At 41.4% G+C, this 21,999-nt stretch overlaps 1 protein-coding gene across 5 annotated transcripts in view; it reads left to right on the top strand.

Annotated features, from left to right (window-relative positions):
• Window positions 1-18,573, top strand: part of APP (amyloid beta precursor protein) — a 205,331-nt gene extending 186,758 nt beyond the window's left edge. For all 5 annotated transcript variants that reach the window (XM_057398713.1, XM_057398712.1, XM_057398710.1 and 2 more), the window contains 3 exons: window positions 6,388-6,488; window positions 9,517-9,663; window positions 17,318-18,573. In XM_057398713.1, the coding sequence (XP_057254696.1) occupies window positions 6,388-6,488; window positions 9,517-9,663; window positions 17,318-17,419 (350 nt within the window). In that variant the 3' untranslated portion in view covers window positions 17,420-18,573. The remainder of the gene's footprint in view (window positions 1-6,387; window positions 6,489-9,516; window positions 9,664-17,317) is intronic.
• The last annotated feature ends 3,426 nt before the right edge of the window (window positions 18,574-21,999 follow it).

Below are 21,999 nucleotides of genomic sequence, written 5' to 3'. Positions count from 1 at the left end.
GGGTTGGTTTACATTCTCCCAACTCATCAGTTGGTTGTTTTTGCAGTCAGTCAACAGTTTTGAGGAGACATTGCACATAAAGCTGCTTCTGTGTCTCTTGCCCTTCTGCTGATAAATCATTATATGTCTGTCTTTATTGCATTATATAGAAAGCTGAGGGTGTTTTTTTCATATGTGGTTGCAGAGGCTCTGAGCCCAATAGCTGTTCTACAGAATCATTAGCACATCTGCTGCAATCTGTATGAGGTGAAGGCATATAGCAGCTTAGTGAATTATTTATGATTTTCTTGACAGAAATGGCCAGGGTTTTTTTCCTCTCTTAGTGATATTAGTTCGATACGGTTAACTTAAACCAGTTGTCTGCAGCTACCAAGTAAAAATCATTAATGGATTTTTTCTGTTAGATTGTTTTGTTTTATAAATCAGATAGTTATTAACTGTGAATGCAATTATCTGCATATGCACAGCATCTGCATTGACATACCAGAAAGATTACCAAATTTTACTTATTTGGATTATTCATTTTTACACACATTTAAAATAATCTCTGGTATTCTTAGAAAGGATATCTCATACTAAGGTCCAATGAGATTCTTTTTTAAAAAAAAGGTAGCATTCTTTTTTGCACTTATGTTCTGCTTTCTCCAATTTGAGAGCCCTGTAGTCATCCACAAAGCTAAAGCAAACCACCACTCAGTGACTTCTAGAAAAGACCAGGAAGTTTTAGTTCCATGCAGTCTTACAGGTACTTAGTCCTCAAGGATATTTGGGTTGTCCTGGCAAAACTGAGTATATAACCCTTCATTCTTCTTTCATTTCAAAGTGAAATGGCCTGTACAAAGTCATAGAGTCATATGGAAATAATAGTTGGAAGAACATGCAGGTATCTACCCAGGTAATTGTTCAAACACTGAATTCATTTCCATCCACCCTTTTATTGTAGATGAAGCTTTACCCAGATAAAGCTGTTTACTACGCTTGTAACAGGCCTTGATTCAACAAATCTTTTCTTGTTCTTGCCATAACTCAAAGATAGTTCATGGACATGGAGTTAAATATTTTCCTGAATGCGGTCATTTCATCTGTTGCTTAAACATGCTACCTTTCATTTTCTCTGTGTAGAGACCACCCAGGTCTGGTAGTTTCAACTGTGCTTTACTTGGAGGTTTAATTTTTAACTCTAAAAGTAACTGGAAAACCATAGGCACAGCTAAATACTGTTTCAAATCCTTGCAAAACAAAAGCTAGGCTGTTACTTAACTGCTAGTGTTAGCAAGTAGTGTAGTAGATAATGAACACCTAATTGCATCCTTGCTGGAATTCATTCTATACCCTTATTCTTCTTAAAGCCTAAATTTATGTTACACAAACACAGAAGCTCTCTGTGTACGAATAAGGTGTTCACTAAAGTAGCTACTTACTTTTTTTTTTATTTTATATGGGTAGGTTTTAACTCCATGGGGTTTTTTTTTCCATTTATTTTTCCTTTAAGGGTAAGGAGCAACAAGGTTTCCATGTGCTGCTCTCTTTGATGTTTGGAAATGTGTGTGTGTGCACGCACATGCGCATGTGTACACATGTATGTATAAAAGCAGTTAACATTGCTAATTGGCAGCAATAGAATTATGTGCCATCATAGCTTATTTTGCTGGATTTTACTAGATGCTTTTAAGCCTGTGTTTTTGATGGCTAAATAGTTTTGTCAATTTTTCTAAGGAGTTGCAAGTTAATATGTCTGCCATCTGAATTGTAGCATTTTTAAATTGAAGTAGTTAGGAGCACAGTTCCCTAAAGATAGTATGTAATTCATGAGGAAAAGCACTAATAATTATCATTATTTGTGAGGCTGTTGCTCTCGTTTTTCCTGCCTTATGTTGGCTTTTGTGTTTGGGTACTTTAGACTTGCTAGTGGAAAAACATTATATTGTGTCAGAATTAAAGTTCTTATAGTTAACTTTTCTTTGTATGCTTGTCTTCAGCACAAGAGTAGAGTGGTATAGGTAGTAGCCGTTACTTGTTTGCATCTTACCCTGATTCACACACCTCTGATGAGGGTTCCTTCTTCAGTAACTACCTCTGAAAAATAACGCTTTGATTTTACCATGTAGCTCTAAAGATGTAGTCACCAGGACAAGAAAGTGAATTAATTGGAAATAGAAGCCTGTTAAATAGAAAGTCTAAATTCTGTAAAGTAACATGGTGGGAAGGCATTTATAGTCCCAGATACATATTTTTGTCTCATACCAGGTACTTAATAGATTCCAGTACAGTCCTGCTTCTCTTACTATGTAATCAGTTGTTTTCAGGAGACTGCCAGTTTACCCTAGTCATACTTCTAAAAGTTGTTTTCCTCAACTCAAAGGGAGATAAGAGGAAGGAAAAAATTGCCATCAAGTTTGTTAGTGCAACAGAACATTTTTCTGTTTCTGACCTTTTGCCTGTGCTAGCTACCAAAACTAAGTTTTAATTAGTCATTAACTTCCTAATAGCAGGTCCTGCTTTGTGTTCAGATCTCCTGGAGGTTTTACGGATTGGTAAGGCCAAGTAGGCCACCAGACCTTCGTCACCTGGCCCAAAGCAAAATATTTCTGCCTGATATCAAGGCAAAAGATTGTTTAACCCACTGCATGCTGGAAGTACAGCTCAACTGCTGCTGTTAGATGGGGCAACTCAGCCCTCAAAGAGTTGTGGCTTTAGGGAAGCCTGAGCCTGCACTTTTCCAGCAGCTGAGACTACTGATGAATTTACCCTCTGTCACTCACTCATTGATGTGAAGGCTCCTGACCTGTTCAGCCCCCTGAAATGGTGTTGTAACTCCTGCGTATGGCTCTGCTTAACGGAAGCTACCAAAGACATATGGTCTGAGCTATTGTAGCTTGCTTTTAGTAAAAGTGGTCAGACCCCAAGAGCAGAAGTTCCCAAGTCCATTATCCTGCCTCTAGCAGTGGTGCATACAGGATACTTACAGACTTCATGTCTGCCTTACACTTCTGGCACATCCACTGAGCTTTTGGCAGACAGCATTTGATAGGTTCTAGGACTGGAAATGGTATTGTCACTGTTATTCTTAGTAACTGTGGATGGAGCATTCTTTTTTTTGCTTGTGTTCCTTTAAATTCTGACATCCTTGTGATTTGTGCCAACGAGTTCCACAGTCCAATTTTGCATTATGCCAATCTATATACTTTCATTAAATTTTAATCTGCTGTGTCATAGCCATGTTAATGACCTGTAATTTCTTAGAAGAAATAATGAGTGACCATTTGTGTAGATTTTCTCGTTGTCATTCACAGTCATGTAGGTCTCTCTAGTGTTACCCCTGGGTTGTCTGTTCCAGTCTGAAGACTCAAAATTTGTCTAGTCCTTCATGTACCGAAACCATTCCATACCAGTGATTGTCTGTGTCTCCCTGCATTGTTATCGTTCCTAGTTCTGCTTTCGTTTGAGGTGGGGTGGTCAGAATGGATGGCCAGATTTAAAATGAGGGTACATCATTTATACAGCACTGTAACAATGTTTTCTGTTTTCTCTGTTCCCTCATAATTACGCCTGTCTTTCTCTTTGTCTTTTTGACTGCTACTGAGCCAACTGCCCACAGAGAATTACCCACAGTGACTGCAAGGTCTCTGTCCTGAGTGGAACAGAGATAATTTAGAGCCTATTGTTGTGTATGTATTAGGGTTGTGTTTCCCTGCGAGCACCACTTTACGTTATATCAACATGAATATAATTTCCCTTTTATTGTGCACTCAGAATTTGTAATATCCTTCTGCGGTTCTTTGCAGCTGGTTTTACTTTGACTATCCTCTGTTTTTCTTACTTGTCAACAAACTTTGTCACATCACTATTCACTCCCTTATCCAGATCACTTTACAAACAGCACAGCACAGATCCGTGTGGCACCCTGCTGGTAACCTTCCTCCATTGTTTAAAATGGCTGTGTATTTACACTTCATTTCCTGTCTTTTAATCAGTTATGGAAACTCACATAGGACTTTCCCTTTCAATCTTTGTCATCCAAGCCAAATCAGTGTTTCCCATGTGCTTCCTAACTCTTCCAGTGACCTCTAGGAGGTTTGGGAGGCAGGACTTCCCTCTACAAAAGACAACTTGATTCTTCACCGATTTATGTTGTATATGTTCTAATCAATGTTTATAGCTTCAGTGAATTTGCCAGTTGTAGCAGGAGTGTTGTGCAGTTCCCCAGGCTCTTGCCTTGGGGAAGTTTCCATGTGGTGCTTTTGCCAGCATGTCAAAGATGCAGCAAGTGTGGCTATGAACGATGGCAAGTAGCTTGGAGCTGGCCGCCTCATCAGCCACTACAGCTCTGGGCGGTGAACCAAGTCCTGGGAAAGCCCTTTCTCCCAGCTGTTTAATTGGTGCAAGACACTCCTGTTCTACTGTTGAGTTTTTCCCCATCCCCTTTGTTCCTAAAAACAAAAAGGGTTGAAGAGGCGTGGAGCCAGAAACACGTTTTCATTTTCTTCACTTCCCACTGATGCAGGTGTAGAGGCTATTTTGAAACAATGTGCAAAGGAGAGTAAATTTTACTCCTATTTTAATCTGGAAAACCATAACTGCTTCAAAGATAGAATGTTAAACCTCTTTTCAGGTACCACCTGGGCTTTATTTTCTTAACCTCCATGTTCTCCTGCATTTCATTGACAGAACATGATGGTTTGTTTTCAAACTGCAACTTCTCATGTACTTTATGGTTCTTACATTTAGAAATGCTCTCATATATAAATGTTAAAGTATACTTGTGTCAGTACAGTAATGTGGCATCAAAAATCAGATGCTTAATAAAGAAATTTGAGATCTTTAAGTAAGTGCTTTATTCCTTAAAAAAGAAAAAAAAAAAAAAGACATAAGGTAGAATTTATGGGCAGTCAGACTGCTCAGGAAAATAACCATAAATACTTCACTGCATGAAGATGATTCTTGTTCTCTCCTTTGCATGTTTATTGTGAAAAGAAAGATCAGAACTTTTGAATTCAATTGTCTGTACAGGCCAAAGAAGTTCTTGGAAAGGTCTGTTCTTGTTGACTCATAATACACAAATAAATCAACATTTAATGAAAAAGAAATTGCACATTCAAAGGCAATAAAAGGGCAATAATTCTTTCTTTGAGTGCTACTTCAGACTGTGGAGCTCATTGGCACATGGAAGTATTCAAGAATTTATTGAGAGTCCAGAGACACGGTGGAGCACAAGAGCAGTCGTAATGTTGAGAATTTTAAAAAGAGGTTCTTCCTCTGCATCAGAGTCTAAGGTCAGCCCAAAATACTAAGAAGGAAGTCTTAGCAGGGTGCTAAAATGCTAAAATAAATATAGATGAGGAATTAGAGCCAGTTTGTTCTTATTGTATTAAATAGGGTGAGGAAATAACATCTCATAAACACCATGATTCTGCCATGTTTGTACCTCCAAGAAATACAAATGTCAATCAGCTGGTACTGAGCAGGAAAATAACCAGCTACATGAATACCCATATGTTCTTTATAAGCCAGAGCCAGCTTTTCAGGACAAAACATTAATTCAGGACACACATACAGGATGTACTGCTTAGCTGCTTTAAGGCTGGTTCCTTTTCCTCAGGCTATTTTCTAGGAGAAAATCCTGTTTTTTTCAGTTAGACAGCTGTAGCATCTCCCCTTTACACCAATAAGGGGAGAATGGACTGAAAATTATCTACAATTAAAAATGACTGCAAGCCTTGCTTACTTGCTTTACGGTGTGCTTCTAATCAAGGACAATGACCATGCCTCAGACAGAAGTGGAGACTAGAATCATGTTAATTCTGAACAGTCTAAAATACAAAACCAAGATAGAACTGTGTAAACTTGAACATTTTAATAACCCTTATTTGTGCACACTTGCGTAAAAGGTACAGACCCACAGGAAGCACGAAAATGTCGTATCTGGGGTTCCCACCTTACACCGTGGCTCTGTGTTGTTTTTCCTTACATCAGCCTGAGTTTAGGGAGGAAGAAGATTTCAGCCTAAATACCAAATTTTCTTGACATTGTTAAAGAGGCTGTCAGAGCAGATCTGTCTGCATCCTGTGAGCCAATTCAGGAGACTTTTATTGGTCCCTTGCAGCTTAGTTCTTGCATTGTTTCATGCTGAAAGACTTTGACGCTTGTGCCAACATAGCTGCAGTGGATTAAGGAACATTCAACAGAGGAGAAATTTTACCAGCTCATTCTGTGTCACCTCAGTGGGACTGAAGCATCCAATATACCTCACTTTCCTCCTAGTTCCCTCTCACACTGCACCACACCTCCTCCACGTGAATGACTGCCGTCTGCTCATGTAATGGTGGAAGTGAGCAAAATGTAATTGAGTCAATGACTTTAATGAATTATCATTGTGGTGCAATGCAGGTTCTGGGTTGACCAATGTTAAAACAGAAGAGATCTCTGAAGTGAAGATGGATGCGGAGTTCCGACATGACTCAGGATATGAAGTTCATCATCAAAAGCTGGTGAGTGAACAAACGGTGCTTTCCACGTGTCCATTTTGAGTTGTCAGTTTGGTCTTGAACTAAGGTTCAGTTATGGCCATGTTTGCTCTTGAGTGATGTGGATGCTGAAAGATTTCAAGTGAACAGATGGTGATTTTTCTGGTTCTCATTTAAATGAGGGTAAACTTGGAATAGTGTCAGCAGAGAGGACAGAAAGCCATTAAGTCTCAAGTGAGAGGAAATTCTGATAGTACTTGCATTGCGCTGCCATGTGACTGTATGTGGTCATACGGACAATGCTTGTCAAACCCTCCATCCGTCATGGTCTTGTAACTTAAGGTATACAGAGGGAGGAGAATGGTAAGTAAGTTTAAAAAAGAACAGAAGTGCTGTGGAGACCCGCAGCATGATGCAGCAAGAAATAGAGTGACACTGTTTCAGGAATAGATTCCTTTACTGTCAGAACAGGTGGTGGTGGTGCATGAAGGAGGCTGAACTCCATGGAGCATAACTTTTCACAGTATTGCCTGCTTGGGATAAGAGGAGATTCTCTACTGGCCTTAATTATACTTGGATTTATCTGTGTGTTTTGTTCCTTAAAGTATATTACATTACTAGCAGGTGAAGGGCAGGTAGGAGCAAAATGTTGCCCATTTGAACTGTGTTTCTTATGAGCACAAAAGTAGCAACCAAAAATAATGTAAGTTAGAACAAGTATTTCCTAAAAGCTTTTTTCAATCCCTTAATAAGTAATGAAGAACACATACAGCAATGTTGACTACAAACCTTTCCAACTTCTTCTTTTTTAAAGGCATATTACATTATGAGATTTCAGTTCTATGACTTTCATTATCCAGATATTAAACTTGAAAGCTTTTTTTCTTAATATATTCTTAAAGCTAAGTAGTGCTGAAAATTAAAATTAACGTGGGACTCAAATTTGCATTTGAACTAGGCAATCACTGCATGAACAGATATTCTGCCATCTCTTTGATGCTGAGAACTGAGAATTCCCAGTTTGACAAGCTAATCCAAAATGCATTAGCACTAATTTGGGAAATTCTGACATGCTTGCTCAGATGGGTTAAACATCCTGATGGAGTAAATCCGTGCAGTTTACTGAAGGGAAGGCACATGCAGGAATGTATTTCACACACAGTAGTTATTGATCCAGTGTCATATGCACTTCCCAGCAGTAACATTTAATGTTTAAGTGGTTTGATCCTGAGCAGTCTGATGCTGGAAGCAGCCCTTAACCATAGTGGCTGATAGGAAATGAGTTGCAATCCCTGCACTTGGGTAATCTGTGTTGTGCTTAAAATAGGATCTTTCCAACTTTTTAAAGCATTTTATGCCATACTTCTTATTCATAGGTACAGCTGTTACTTAAATATTGGCAAGCTGTCCTCTAGGTTGCCTTTTTGGTTGAAACTGAGCAGGGAGACCAGTATCTCTGAGAAAGTAGTGAGTGATGCCTTACACAGTACTGCTTGCCTACTACATGCCATATCCTAGCCAACGCCTTTCTCCATTAGCTTTAATTCAAAAGCATTAAACAGAAAATACTTTTTCATCTATGTTTTCCTCCTCTGTAGGATTTATTGAAACGATCTCCTTAGGATATAGTTTTGAATTCAGCTGCACATTGTATTTTGCACACAAACTTCTGAATTGAGCTGAAATTGCGGTGATTTTCTCCTTTATGGATGTTCATGTTTTAACTGTACATTAAGTTGGTATTCATGGCTCAAAGTGCTTAAGACCTTCCTCTGTTGCACATGTATATTAGCTGGGACATTTCAACAGTGCTCCTAAATAGTGCAGTAACAGAATTTTGGTCCTGGGCACGTAAAATTGTCAGAAGAAATTGCTACTTCATTTCAGCTTATGCCAACACTGTCCATTGTGTGCATGTTCTAGTGAATTCTTAACCTTATTCAAACACGTTTTTTGCCTATGACTAGGAACAATATAAATATTTATACTGCATGCTTTAATACCTGTCTGAGGAAGGTTGTGTTTCTTAAAGTGCAAATGTTATACAGCTGATTGTAATTCTCAGCTGGTTTCCTGCTTCCCTCTGCATTTTTGTTAAATACTTGTCAAAGTATTTAGTCTTTCAGAGTGAGGTAGTCTTATAATTCTGTGAATGTAATCCTTTTTGCCCATTTTGGTTAAAAATAATAATAGTAAAAGGCTGCTATTGACAGGCGGATAAAAGGTTTGTAAAATATGCATAGATGTGAACTAATCCAGCGTATTGCTTGAATGCAAAACAGGACAGTGAAAACAAGCACCATTTTTTGTACCTGCTCCTGTTGCTGAAAGACAGTCTTACTGGATGCATGGTAAAGCATCTTGCTGTCCTTGTTGTCATCAGTATGTATAATTCAGGTGATCTGTGTTTTCACACAACTGTTACCTCATCTAGCTCTCACATGAGCATTGTCATCACCCGTCTCCCCTTACCCTGCAAAATCTTGAAGCATCCCTTGATGATCACTTAAATCAGCATGATTGGACTCTGTCTCTTTGGTGTAAGAATCTTCTTGCAACCTCAACTGCGTGCAAGTTCCACTGTTGTCCTACAGGTCTTCACTACTCTTTGATAAAATAAACACAGCATGGTCCAAACAAGCCACATAGATGTAGATTTGTGAGCACTTTAACCATTAGCATTCTAAAAGTTAAAAATCTGTATGCTTTATGGTTACTCCTCTATATGCTTATCAGCCATTTTGCAATTATATTGACTATCTTCCCCAAGAAAAAAGCAGCTGCTATCTTAAGACCTGTGTGATGCAGAAACACAAGAGATGAGTCTTCCCCTTAGCCACCGCACTGCTACACCAAAGGCAATCCAGATTTCACAAATCGCTCTTCTCCAGCTGTGAGAGCATTGTGGTATAGCGATCCAGTTTTGAATTACTGGAATGACGTGCAGTAGTGTTTAATAACTGATACTTCAACAGGCTTTATATTGCTGAACAGGTTAACCAAATATTCAGTGAGCTATTTATTAGCCACCTTCCATTATTTTTCTTTTTAGGTGTTCTTTGCTGAAGATGTGGGTTCAAATAAAGGTGCCATCATCGGACTTATGGTGGGAGGTGTTGTCATAGCAACAGTCATTGTCATTACTTTGGTGATGCTGAAGAAGAAGCAGTACACATCTATTCATCATGGAGTTGTGGAGGTAAGAAAAGACTACCAAGCACAACTGGTGTCACATGTACCACAGTCAACATACTGCTCTCTCTATAAATACATTTACAAATGAAGAAACCATGGTTTTGGCAAGCCTCATGTTCAGAGTTGGAGTAGTTGCATCTAGCAGAGCGGAATCAAATTGCCTTATTTAGTAAATGCAGGCACAATATAAACCATATTAAGTTGGGTAAAACCACAAATATCTCTTCTGGAATTATCCCAGACCAATTACCACATAATGTGAAGGTTCATTTTATAGGAAATTTAAGTAGGTAATGAACAGATACTGCACAAGAGGAAAAATCTGGGTTTACTGTTGTTGGGAGTTCACATGCAGAGAATTCTGTATTTAGCTTGCAAATAAACATTTGAGGCAGCTCTTCTGTGGATTGTGCTGTACATGACAAGGATTTTCCCAATACAGATACCTTATTACTTTTTGTTCTGTAAACAAAATTTCCTTTTGCTACTAACAGCTTTTGATTTATGGCTAATCTGAAACTCATAGGTTTGAGAAACAAATAATACATAGACTCTTATATGAGGTTTTCAAAGTGAAAACCCTTGTGTCTTCCCAAACTAGCAAGTAAATTTTTGGTCAGTTTGCAGCAACTTAAAACGCTTCATCTGTTGCTTGGATTTAAGACAAGATCTCTGTAAGTAGAAAAATTCAATTATGAAAACTGGAAGGGGGTTCATATAACTTTCCCTCTTGCATATTGGTGCATAGTTTACTGTGTGAGTGTCTGGTTTGTGAATAGTATTTGTGCTAGCAAGGACTAGAGATGTGTGTTTTTCCTTCCAGGTCTTGTTATGTTGATTTCACCTTGAGTCAAATGAACCTAGGTCTTGCTAGAGACATACATGCTTCCTGATGCATGTATTCCGTTGTCTGGGGCAATGCAGGGTCTTAAAAATACTTCTTAAAAATACTTGAGTAAGCCTTTGCACAGTGCTTGTGCATCCCTGCATCCATGCTGTGGTTGCCCATGTGGTTTGAAAGCTTCCAAAGAGACATGGTCAGAAGAGCACCAACTGTTTGGGGTGAGATTTGAGTGGATAGCAGAATATTGGACCAAGAGACAGGAAATAGCAGACAAGAATTTCAGCTTTAACTTTCCGTATGAAAGCTTCCAGCTCATTTTGTAGAAAATTTTAACAGGTTTTAGTTTTAAACGACAAAGTTGATAGCTGCTGCCAGCAGTTGCACATCAGACCCTTCTTTGGCTGAATTAAGCGACAACAGAATAGGGCAGGAGGCTTGCTAGGCCAAAGGCCTGAATCAAGCATTGAATGTAGACAGACCATTACTGCAGTAACACCTTAAAACTTCAGGTGAGCTTCACCTGATAGAACAGCATGGCAAAGATAATCCTGGATTCCTACAGACTTTCTTCTGTGACAATGAATTTGGAAATGTTGGACTAGAAATAACATGCACAAGCTGAACAAGTAATTCATGTCAAAATGACATTATCACTTAGGGAATAAAAAACAATTTACAGATAAAACCATAAAGCCATAGCTTGTGGATGTACCAAGATATTAGTCGATTTATAGTACCACGCTGTAGATGGTTTTGCCTTGTAGATTTGCTGCGTTGTGTCTGGCATTGGCAGGCGTGATTCCTCATTCTGCCAGACTTGCTCTGTGGTCTTTCTTGGCACACTGCATAACCTCACTGTCTGAGCTTCTCGCCTGCAAGAAAGGCATAACATCTATATTTTCCTAGGTTGGTGAAAATTTTGTAGCAGTTATTTGGGAGGGAGGGAATCCATCCTAGAGAGGATTAATCTATTTAGCAGCAGCACACCTTTAATGTGCTATGCACAAAAAGCATGAAAGAGCAAAATCACTTGATGTAAAAATAACTGTATGTGAGATCTAGGTTGGCTGAGAGTATGGTAACAAATCTTCCAACGTGTTTGTTGCATGTCAGAAGTTACTGTGAGAATTTAACTCTGTGATAATGGATGCAAGATTACAAAAGAGGTCCTGTTCCACCTGTATGCTTGTCTTCCATAAAGTCAATCCTGTAGTACTACTTCTCATTTCACTATGATTTCTGTAACAATAGATGTTATTAAAAATCAGCCTTTTTTGAAGCTCTGAGGAGGAATATATTTGTCCTGTTTTGAAAAGGGTCATAATGATTTTCTCCCACAACTGAGAATAAAAATGTTTCAGCTTCCTCAAGGAAAAGACTTCCACCACTAAGTAAATAATTGACTGAGGGTTTGAACATTGCCTGTTATGTGTGCACATAGGAGCTGTCTGCAGGAGTTTACTTACTCCATGAAAGCAGGTGGCAAAAGAGAGATTCTCACCTCTCCTGTGCTCTGGACAGTGGCTGACTGTCTCAGCTTGTCTTCTGTGAGAATCTTCTCTTTTAAGCTCATTTGTTATGGAGGCAGCACCTCCAGCAGGAGTACGTGGGGAGAGGTGACAATGGGAGGGCTCACAGCAGTAGCAGAGATGATACTAAAATTGCTGTAGTACTCTCCACAGCCCTTCTCTCAAGAGTCTGATCTGCAGGTGTGTATTAGGCAACATCCATTTACCATTGTGTTCAGTCAATCTCTGAGGGCCGCCAGCATGTCTTGCCTGTTTTATTGATATACCCCATGTGTGTAGAGGCAGCATGTGAATTTTTCTGCAGCATTGCCATCTTCCTGACTCAATGTTAAGATTTTCTTTGTGAAAGATCCATAGGCTGATGGAGCAGAAGGGGATAGATGGACAAACAGTCTCAACAGAGGTTATATACCCATCCGAGCTGTTTTCTCAAGAGGCATCATGTTGTAGAAAAGAGAAGTCTCAAGACTGCTTCTCAGCAGCACCAGAGTACCCACACCTCTTACATGCTGTGTTCAAGTTCTGTCACCTCTATAATGGATGCAAAAAGCTTCTTAAAATGATGAAGGGCTTTAGGGATTTACTGACAAGGAGGTAATCTGGTTCAGGGCATGTTGTTTGGCAGAGCAATGCCTAGGACAGAGGTTGTAAGGAACATGAGGAAGAGTTTGGCAGAGTCAAAATGGGTAAAAGGGAGTAGAAAAGGCGACATTGAGGATGAGCGATAGCGCACATAGTTTGGCGGCTAGATGGATTACCCTGCAGCAGATAGTTGCAGGAAGGAGAGGAAGTACCAGCCCTAGTCATTTTGAAGGCTAAAGAGGAAATTTAAAGAAAAAAATTGACTGCAAGTAGGAGCCTCAGTAAATCCCTTTCATCTATAAATGCCGCATTTCAGAGGTTATTGGACTTTCACTACAAACTGGTTTTATCAAAGTGAAACTGTTTAATATGGAATATTGTGCAAGGGCATTAAAAATTCAGCCTAATTTTACTGTCCTTCCTCATATTTTATCATAATGTCTTTCTCCTCCCTGATTTTCTTCCAAGTTTCTCTAGTTTCTCGTCAATTCTTTACTCTCTTCTGCCTTGCTCTTTCTTTGATTCTCTTTTATTTATGTTTAGCAGTAGCAGTCAATTTTTCTCCTTCTTGGTAGCTGGTGCAGTGCTGTGTTTTGACTTTCAGCCTGGGAACAGTGCTGATAATACCGATGTTTTCATTTGTTGCTAAGTGATGTTTACCCTGACCAAGGACTTTGTGAGGCTCATGCTCTGCCAGGGAGGAGGGGAAGCCGTGAGGAAGCAGAGATGGGGCGCCTGACCCAGGCTAGCCAAGGAGGTATTCCATACCACAGCACGTCATGGCCGGGGTGGGGGGTAACTGGGAGTTACCTGGAAGGACACGGGCTTCCGGGTGGGACTCGTTTCTTGGCCAGTGGTATCGTATTCTCTTCCCTTGTTATTTTCTCTTATCATTGTTGTAGTTGGTGGTAGCGGTGGTGATTTGTGTTGTACATTGGTTGCTGGACTGTTCTTGTCTCAACCCGTAGGAGTTGCACTCTTTTGATCCTCCTCCTCATTCCTCTGGGAGTGGGGAAGGGGAGAGCCCCCGCGGGGGGGGATGCGGGCCTCGACTGCTTCCAGCCCAGCACCACTCACTGGGAGTGAGTGAACGAGTTGTCTGGCTAGGTTTAAACCACAACATTGTCTTAGCCCATTTCTTTCCCACAAGCAGGTTTATGCTGTGTGCTTATCATGTCTTCTGGTCCTTCAATAACAAGTGCTGAGTGGGAGGCTTAAGCTAGCTGGGTACAGAGTTCAATACTGTGTTGTTTGGAGCTTAAATATGAAGTACAGCACAGGTTCTGGCATACCCCTCCTCTGCATCCCATACTAGTGGGAGAGCCTCCCAGAAAGGAAGATGCTCCCAGGCAATACACAGAGTTTCCTGATTCTTCAACCCCAGAGCTTCATACTGTGCTTTAATTTCATGCTAGAAAAGAATCTGTCAGTGGGTTTATTTGTGAATAGTGAAGGTCTTGCTTCTTGCTTTGGAGAAGCAGTAGACGCTTCAGTAGCATGGTATTGTGCACAAGAACCGGGACTGAATTGATGCTGCAGCAGCCCCTTCAAGAATGAAAGGAAGGGTGGCTTTTTCCTGTGCACTTGCTTTGTATTCTTATTTTCTGTAAGTGCTGAAAGAGGCTACACGGACGTTTGCTGTTTTCCCTGCTTTGTACTTCCCTTTGCAGCCATGTTAGTGACAACTCCAGCAGCAGTCTGGAGTGGCATATGGCATCATTGTCACAACGGAAGTAGTTAACGCTGTTAAATTTGCGTGATCCTCAGGGCAGGGATTAGTCGTTTTGTTAGGACCTACTGCTGTTACACTGATGACATACATTGAAAACCAGTGCTCTGACAAACAGCAATAGCATTTCTCACTACTTCTCACCCTGCCCCACCACTGCTTTCTCTGCTGGGCGTAGGTGAGGCTTCAGAGGCAGACATGGACAAGTCTTTAAAATGCGAGTGCACAGCTGTATGCTGGCTGCTGAGCACCTTGTCGTACAGGAATGTCTTGGGGATTTGGGTGTAGAGGTTGAAGAGGAAACCGGCTGTGAAATTCCCTGGGGTTCTCTTGTCCTTGATGGATCACAATGATTGTGAGACAGCCAAGCTGGGCACTCACCATTCATGTGGGCTGGCTAGGAAGAGCTTGCAACTTTCAGGAAAGTAAGTGTCTTTTGTTACTTTTGGAGAGGGAGGGAGCAGGGAAAGAAAAACGGGTTCTGTCCTGCCCCCCCCCCCCCCCCCCCCCCAGATGTCTAAAAAAGGGAAATCTATAAAGAGTAGCTTAAAGAGTGACTTGTCTATAAACAGGATCTCACTGCCTAAGAGCATGTCACAGAAGGTGAAGAAATAGATGGATTTGCATCTTGTTGCATAAGAGAATTACTCCACACAAATGCAACTTGAAAAAAAAAAGGGGGGAGGAAGGGGGGAAGACAGCCTTTAATGGGAGTATTTTAACAACAAAAAAGGTCAAGTTACATTGCAGGATCAGAAACACAGCACAGTGTTAGCCTAGGTCAGTGATCCTTTCTGCCTGGCATCCTGCTTCCTGCCGGCAAGAGTCAGGGGCTTGCTGGAAAGCTCAAGACTCCCAGCTACAGAGTTTCACAGCAGCTTGCAAGCAAAAGCAGTATGTGGCCCTTAAAGTTGGGCATTTCACAAAAATGTGTAACTATTGTGTAAGAAAAAGAGATTTGATGGAAGAAAGAGTGTTGATTGAAAATGCAGTTTGAGAGTTGAAACATGGGCAAGGCGATTTGGAAGGGACACAGATATGAAAATGGATCAGATTTGGGGTTAGCAGTTCATCTGAGCAGTCCAATACATGTGCCACACAGAGCTATTTCTTCTCTTCAGAAACAGACAAAAGACCATCAGGAGAGAAGATGGCTCTGACAGGAGCCATTTTCTGGTGGTACTGTGGGAACAGTGCTACTGTGGTATAACCAACCTCAATAAGCTGAACAGCCTGCGTTTGTCCCAGTCATGGAAGGACGTAACCTTAATCTTTCTCCAAGGAATCAGGAAACAACTTACCAAAGGTCATAGGTCTGTGCTCACTAAGCTCTTTCCAATATTGTAGAGTAGATTTTAAATAAGTATCAGACATAGGTACTTCTCTTTTACTTTTTTATTTAAAGATTGGAGTGAGACTGCTGTGTAAGGCTTCTTGAGATAATACACTTTCCATTATCTAAAAGGCTATTTTCATGCTAAATGTAAATGGATGTTTTTCCTAAAGGTCACTACATATCCAAAGGAAAATGTGCATACCTAGAGTTTTAGGCACTTCCCTGATGTTAAATTTTAACAAGGTAAAATTGGCTTTTTATCTTCTCTCTTAAGAGCTGTCAAACACTGGAGATACCAGATAGCAAGTGAAATAGCTGACAAGCAGGCTTGCTTAGTTCTGCATTCATAGGTGGTAGCAAGATAGCCAGGGTATGGTAGATTTTGAATACACAACAGATATTGAGCTTGTAAGGCAGAGGTAAAATACCTCATTAACATTTAGAGACTGTTCTTGCCCTCTCTAATTTGATGGAGTTTTGTATTACTGTAATGTTCAGTGAAGGAAGAAAATAATTTGTGGAGCTGCCACAGGTATTCAGTGGAGAAGTCTGGACTGAGCTGTCTTTATGCCTGCATTCCAAGTAATCAAGAAAGGTCAATTTTTGTTAAGTAGAAATACTTAAACCAGTGCAGACACATCAAGCTTTTTGTCACTAAACTGAACCAAGCTCAGCCTTGGAGCTAGAGGATTTCTATTTCCATGAGTGCAATGGGATCTTTTGCTCACTTTGTGCCTGGCTACTTTTGTCATTTCTTGTGACCCTCATTTTTCCCAATTAATTTTTTTTTTTGGTCTTGAGATCACAGCACCTCCACAAATCTGAGAGCGCAACACAGACAGAAGGCAGCTTCAAGCCACTTCCTTCAGCTAAGAAGCAGGCTTTTTCTTTTCTTTTGAGGTGCAGTTGGTTCTAAGTATAGATACCGATATATATCCATGGGGGGGGAGAAACCTAATAATGAGAGACTAGTGGGGAGATGCAAAACATACCTCCTTTTTTGTCGGTGGAGTAGCATGCTTCCTGAGCCAGACAACAGAAACCAAAGCTGGCATTGATGAGTTGGTCAGCTGGTTTTGAAGTCCTGCAGCTGTTGTGCAGAATTGTTCCTTTTGCCTTATCTTCTCCTGCATGTTACTCTGTCTGAAAAGTGAACCATGACTGTCCAAGCTGGAAAGGACACCTTTTGCTCTTCAGAGCTGTTTGCTGGTTTCTCATTTGTTGCTGGGTGCAGGGCCTTCTATTGATTTTGTCATGATGCTGCTCACAGTCCTGTGTAACTTCGAGAGAAGAGCTTTCAGAGACAGTTGTCTCTTCAGACAAAACAAGGGCCTCCAGATTTTAGGTTTAATACTCGGTTTAGTGGAGAAGTATCCCTATCACTTGCCAGCCACCTTTATTTTAGACTTTTATTTAGACTTTCATGTGATATTTGGGCTGAGCTGGCTCAGGATCTAACTTACTTTTGGGTGGGGAAGAACCTGTCAAACAAACTCTGTCTTGCGTTTCATACAATGCTTTCTGCCCAAATGTACAGGGGAGGATATGAAGTACATTGGATGGCTGTGACGTGGGGAAATGTGGGGTATGTTGTGAATGAAGCAAGAATCTGATGGTGGTGTTTTCTTCTCACGACAGGTGGATGCTGCAGTGACACCAGAGGAGCGCCACCTTTCCAAGATGCAGCAAAATGGCTATGAAAATCCCACCTACAAGTTCTTTGAACAGATGCAGAATTAGGACACCACAGCAGCCTCATGATTTGGACAGCAGAATGATTGCTTCACTGCCCATCGGTGTTCTGTTATAGAATAATGTGGAAAGAAAGAAAAACACTCTGTTTTATTATTTACTCATTCTCGCCTTTTGACAGCTGTGCTGTAACACAAGTAGATGCCTGAACTTGAATTAATAAAATCAGTAATGTATTTTCTCTCTCTTTCTCTTTACATTTCAGTCTTTACACTACATTATTAATGAATGTTTTTTGTGTACTGTAAAGAGGTTAGCTGTATTTAACTAGTGCATGGATAGATTCTCTTTCCCAATTATTTATCATGTAGCTCCTTAGCCAGTTGTATATTATTCTTGTGATTTGTGACAAAATTAAGTCCTAATTGAAATATGCTTTAAGAATTGATGGGGGATGCTTTCTGTGTCTGTGGGGGTTTAGCTGCTTCTCTTTGCTGAGCATTTTTTTCTGATCACTATGCATTTTAAAGTAAACCAACATTTTTTAAAAAGTATTCCAGATGAGTTACTGAAATTCCTTTCCTCTGCAGCTGCATTTTATTGTACAGATTGTTGCCTCTGCTGTATTAGTGATGTAGGAATCATGGGAATACACATTCGTTTCTTTGTGCCTGTTTTATGTGCACACTTTAGGCATTGAAAGGTAAACTTTATTTTCTTTTCCATGTATCTTTTTGATCTAAAAAAAAATACTAAAAAGAATCCCTGTTAATTGTGAGCACTTCTTGGGGGGGAAAGTGCCTGCTGGTCGAAAATTAACAGGGATCCTCTGCAGGATGATTGTACAGAACCATTGCTTATGAATTGATAGCTTTCTACACTGTGTTACATAAATAAATTAAGAAAAATAGTTTGGGCAAGAGTTTTCTTTGGAGGCAGAAAATGATTCTGAAAGCCACTTAAACAGAAAACATGGATGTTCACATTGAGAGGGTTGGGAAGGGGTTTTCCTACAAGGATTGCGGCACTCACAATCAGACCAGAGCAGAAGGAAGGTGGCAGCAAGATGGGGTGGGGAGTGAGGGGCGCTGACTTCAGCACTCCTGCCTCACTAAGGTGTTGTCTCTCTTTTTTTTTTTCCTTTTCCTCTCTTTCAGTTTGTATAATAGTCTTTTAATGTAAATAAATACATTCCTGGAGGAGCCCTGTTGTGGTGGTGTGTTTCTGTGCTGACCAGCCACCCTTGCTCGTGCAGGAGTGTGGTGTGAATGACTAACCTGCCTCCCCATCCATCCCCAGTAGCAACTTGTCAGCAAGTTCCACCCCACTGCTGCTTTGCTGCTGCCAGCTTTCTGGCAAGGTAATGCCCTGCAATGTGCCTGATAGGTGAACACGTGGAGGAGAGCCTCGCAGGCTGCACGACCATCCAGCCCGGTACTGAGCCATGACTGCAGCTGCCTAGGGAGGGTTAAACAGCACCACCATTAGTTTGTCTCAAAAGCTGCAGGAAGAGGACAAAGCTGATGGTGAGCTGTGGTGCATAAACCCCAGCCTGGCACCTTCTGCTCATTGCTGGTTGGAAGCATGGCTGAGAGCTTCCTTCAGTGCTTGTCCCTCTATGTGAGGGACAGCACACCAACCTGTGCCACAGGGCCTGTCTGCTGAGAGGTGAGACTGTGGTGGGTGAGTGGACCCGTTGATCTTCAAGGTGGCCTCTACACCTCAGGTTGAGCTTGGAGGTCAGCTAACAGCTGCAGGCTGGGTCATGAAGCAAAACTGGAGATGCGTGTTGCATGAGAAAGCAAGGTAATTATTCTTTCTCTGCAGCAAATGAGTTAGATAAACCAGGACTTAGAAAAGAGTTAGGACTAGAATAAAGATAGCAGTATCTGTCCAGGGAAAGGCTCTTGTTAACTCAGTTTGTCTGCAAACCGTGGCAGCCTCTTCTCCAGCATTGCCTGCAGCTTTTTTCTCCACAAGAAGATGAAGCGTGGCAGCTGTGAGGCTGCACACCTCAGGTGAGCAGCTGAGTCTCGGCTAAGAGAAAACCGCAGTTTCCAGCCCTGTTGCATTGACTCTACATTCCCCATCCATGTCCTCCCACAAAACTCTGCTGACCTGCGACATAGTTGTGCTGGCTGGCTGAGCAGGAGGAATGGTCATTCAGCAAGGAGACAGACAGGGCAGGTAGCTTCACAAGCCACCTGCAAGGATGCAGGATGATGAAGTGGCACTTGCTACTCTGAACTAGTAGCAGGAAAAACTTCAGAGCTTCCCATTGCCTGTCACCAGTCGGGTGTTTATTCCCTCTGCTCTCCCATCCCTGCTGTATCAAGGGGAAGTCAGTTCAAGGGATCAGAGCCCTGGAGTACCAGTGTCCCCAGAGAATTTACTATCTCTGATTTTAAAGCTGGGCTGTTTGGGCAGGAATAATGAGTGATGGCGAGCAGGAGTCCCAAACTGATCCAGAACAACCAAATTATTGGGTTTTAATTTACAAATATTTAGGGTTAGGTCCGTGTCTGTCTGTGTAGGTCTTGTACAGGTCATGCATACCCCTAGAAAGGAATACATAAGACTCTTCTCTGTGTGCACGTCCAGTATCATATTAAAATCCCACTTTGAGCGGAAGACGGGACATAATTCAATTTAGCATGGTCTCATTAATGGAGCTTTATGAAAATTCTTTCTAGGAGAGCTGTAATCCATAAGATACAGAGGGCCACTGGCCTTTAGAGCAAATCCTGTTGATAATACCATAATCTCATGCAATCCCAGCTATAGAAAATGCTAGTGCTTTGAACAAAAATTCCCAGATATCAAGCTTCCTGGTGCAGGGTTATTTGTCCAGTGAGACAGTGGTGCTGCTCTTGCTACTCATGGATGACCTGTTAATTAATCACTCAGTTTTATGCGCTGATTAAGTAATCCATTGTTATGATTCCCTCTGCAAAGTCACGTTCCTGACAGGCAATAAGTGCACACCGTGACATGCACATAAGCACAGTGGAGAGCAAAGTTCCTGGCACTTCAAGAGGAACACTCCCATGGCTGCTGCACCCCTGAAAGCTGCCTAGCAGTTACCACAGCTCCCAGGTAATAGCATCAGCCTCCGCTAGCCATGCAAGCTCCTTATTGTGGGAAGATTGTGTTAGAAGTGAATAAAAACAGTTTGACAGGTTCATAAGGTAGAAAAGCTGACAGAGGACAGTCACTAAGCACCTCACTTCCAAGTGTGGGATGGATTGGATATCACCCACTTCAGTAATAAACCAAGCAGGGAGGTTGTGTGCAGCTATGGGCTGGAAACAAAACTCCTCTCTCCAGCCCCAAGGAAATTACTCTGAGTGGGGAATAAATAAAATGAAAGCAGTTCTGGCTGTTGTGTTGATGCATTTAATGGGAAAAGTTGTTTCGGCAGAATGGGGTTAGGGAGTGCTAACACTGCGGGTCTGTCAGCAGAGCTGGTGAGGGTGACCCTGGAAAGGGAGAGTGGTACCGGGTAGGGATGTGGACCACCCCCACCCTCCTCAGCCACTCACACCCCTGATGGCTTTTGAAGATGCTGGCGGTCCCACTCTTGATTGGTTTGCATGGGCCCACTCAGATCAATGAGTACCAGATCCAAGGCGAAGCTTCAGATGTTATCAGTCACCTACTAGAGGAGCCACACCAAAAAACACCTTACCCCTAAACTATGTGCAGTGCCCTGCATTCAGTACCTGGCTGCTGCTAAACTTGGTTCTTCGGCTATGGGGTAGTCTAGTAGAAGCAAAGTGAGGCCTGGTGTTACCGTTGCAGAGAACAGCTCACGGTGGCTGTTTTCCATTAGGTCTGCCATGATCCTCACATAGCTCTGAAATCTCCATCCTCACTGTATCTGCACTTACCAGGGCAATTTTAGGTCCATTGCTGTCTGGTTGAAGGACTCATTTTTATTGTTTGAACTAATGGATTTTGCGAGTGGTGGGTTAAAATGTCTCCAGGCAGCAAGATTGAAAACACCCTAATGACATATGAGAAGAGGTTACAAATAATGCTGTGTGCAGCATCCAGGCTGCATTCCTTTGCAATTTTTCCACCACTTGAAAGTGAAGGTCTCGATTTGGTCAGGCCAGGCCAGGTCCTCTCTCTGAATGCTTCCCAGTATTTCTCTCTTCCACCTTCTTCCTAGAAGCAGCAAGCTCTAAATCTTCCCTGCAACTTCCTACGTTCCTGTGAAATTTATTTGGCTGACTACCCAGAAAAATCTTTAAATGTTCCAAACATAAGCATTGTGATCTGTATAGAAGTAATAAAATATTCTGGCTTTAATGGGATTCTTAGTTAAAGCTGAATTTGGAACAGAACTAGTCTCCCCAGTGAGACCTTCCTGTGTTTGTAACCCTGTTTCTCTAAGGTAGCTCAATGGATAAAGCATCCACCCCGGTTTCAGGGAGGATATCACCTGGATCAAAAGGAAAACTTCACCCTGTTTAAATGCTGCTAATAAATAAATAACAAAAATAAAAGAGAGAGAAAAATACCTGGCACAGGGCAGACACCGCTCAGCAGGGCCCGACCAGCACCTGCAGGAAGCAGATCCTTGAAATAGCTGCAGCTCTGCTGCTGATCCAAAACAGGACATG

The sequence above is a fragment of the Pezoporus wallicus genome, unplaced genomic scaffold (assembly GCF_028554395.1).
Source record: "Pezoporus wallicus isolate ANWC-B61680 ecotype Strahan unplaced genomic scaffold, APGP_CSIRO_Pwel_v1 contig_6094, whole genome shotgun sequence".
Taxonomy (NCBI): Eukaryota; Metazoa; Chordata; class Aves; order Psittaciformes; family Psittacidae; genus Pezoporus; species Pezoporus wallicus.
This window is presented reverse-complemented; position numbering and strand designations above follow the sequence as displayed.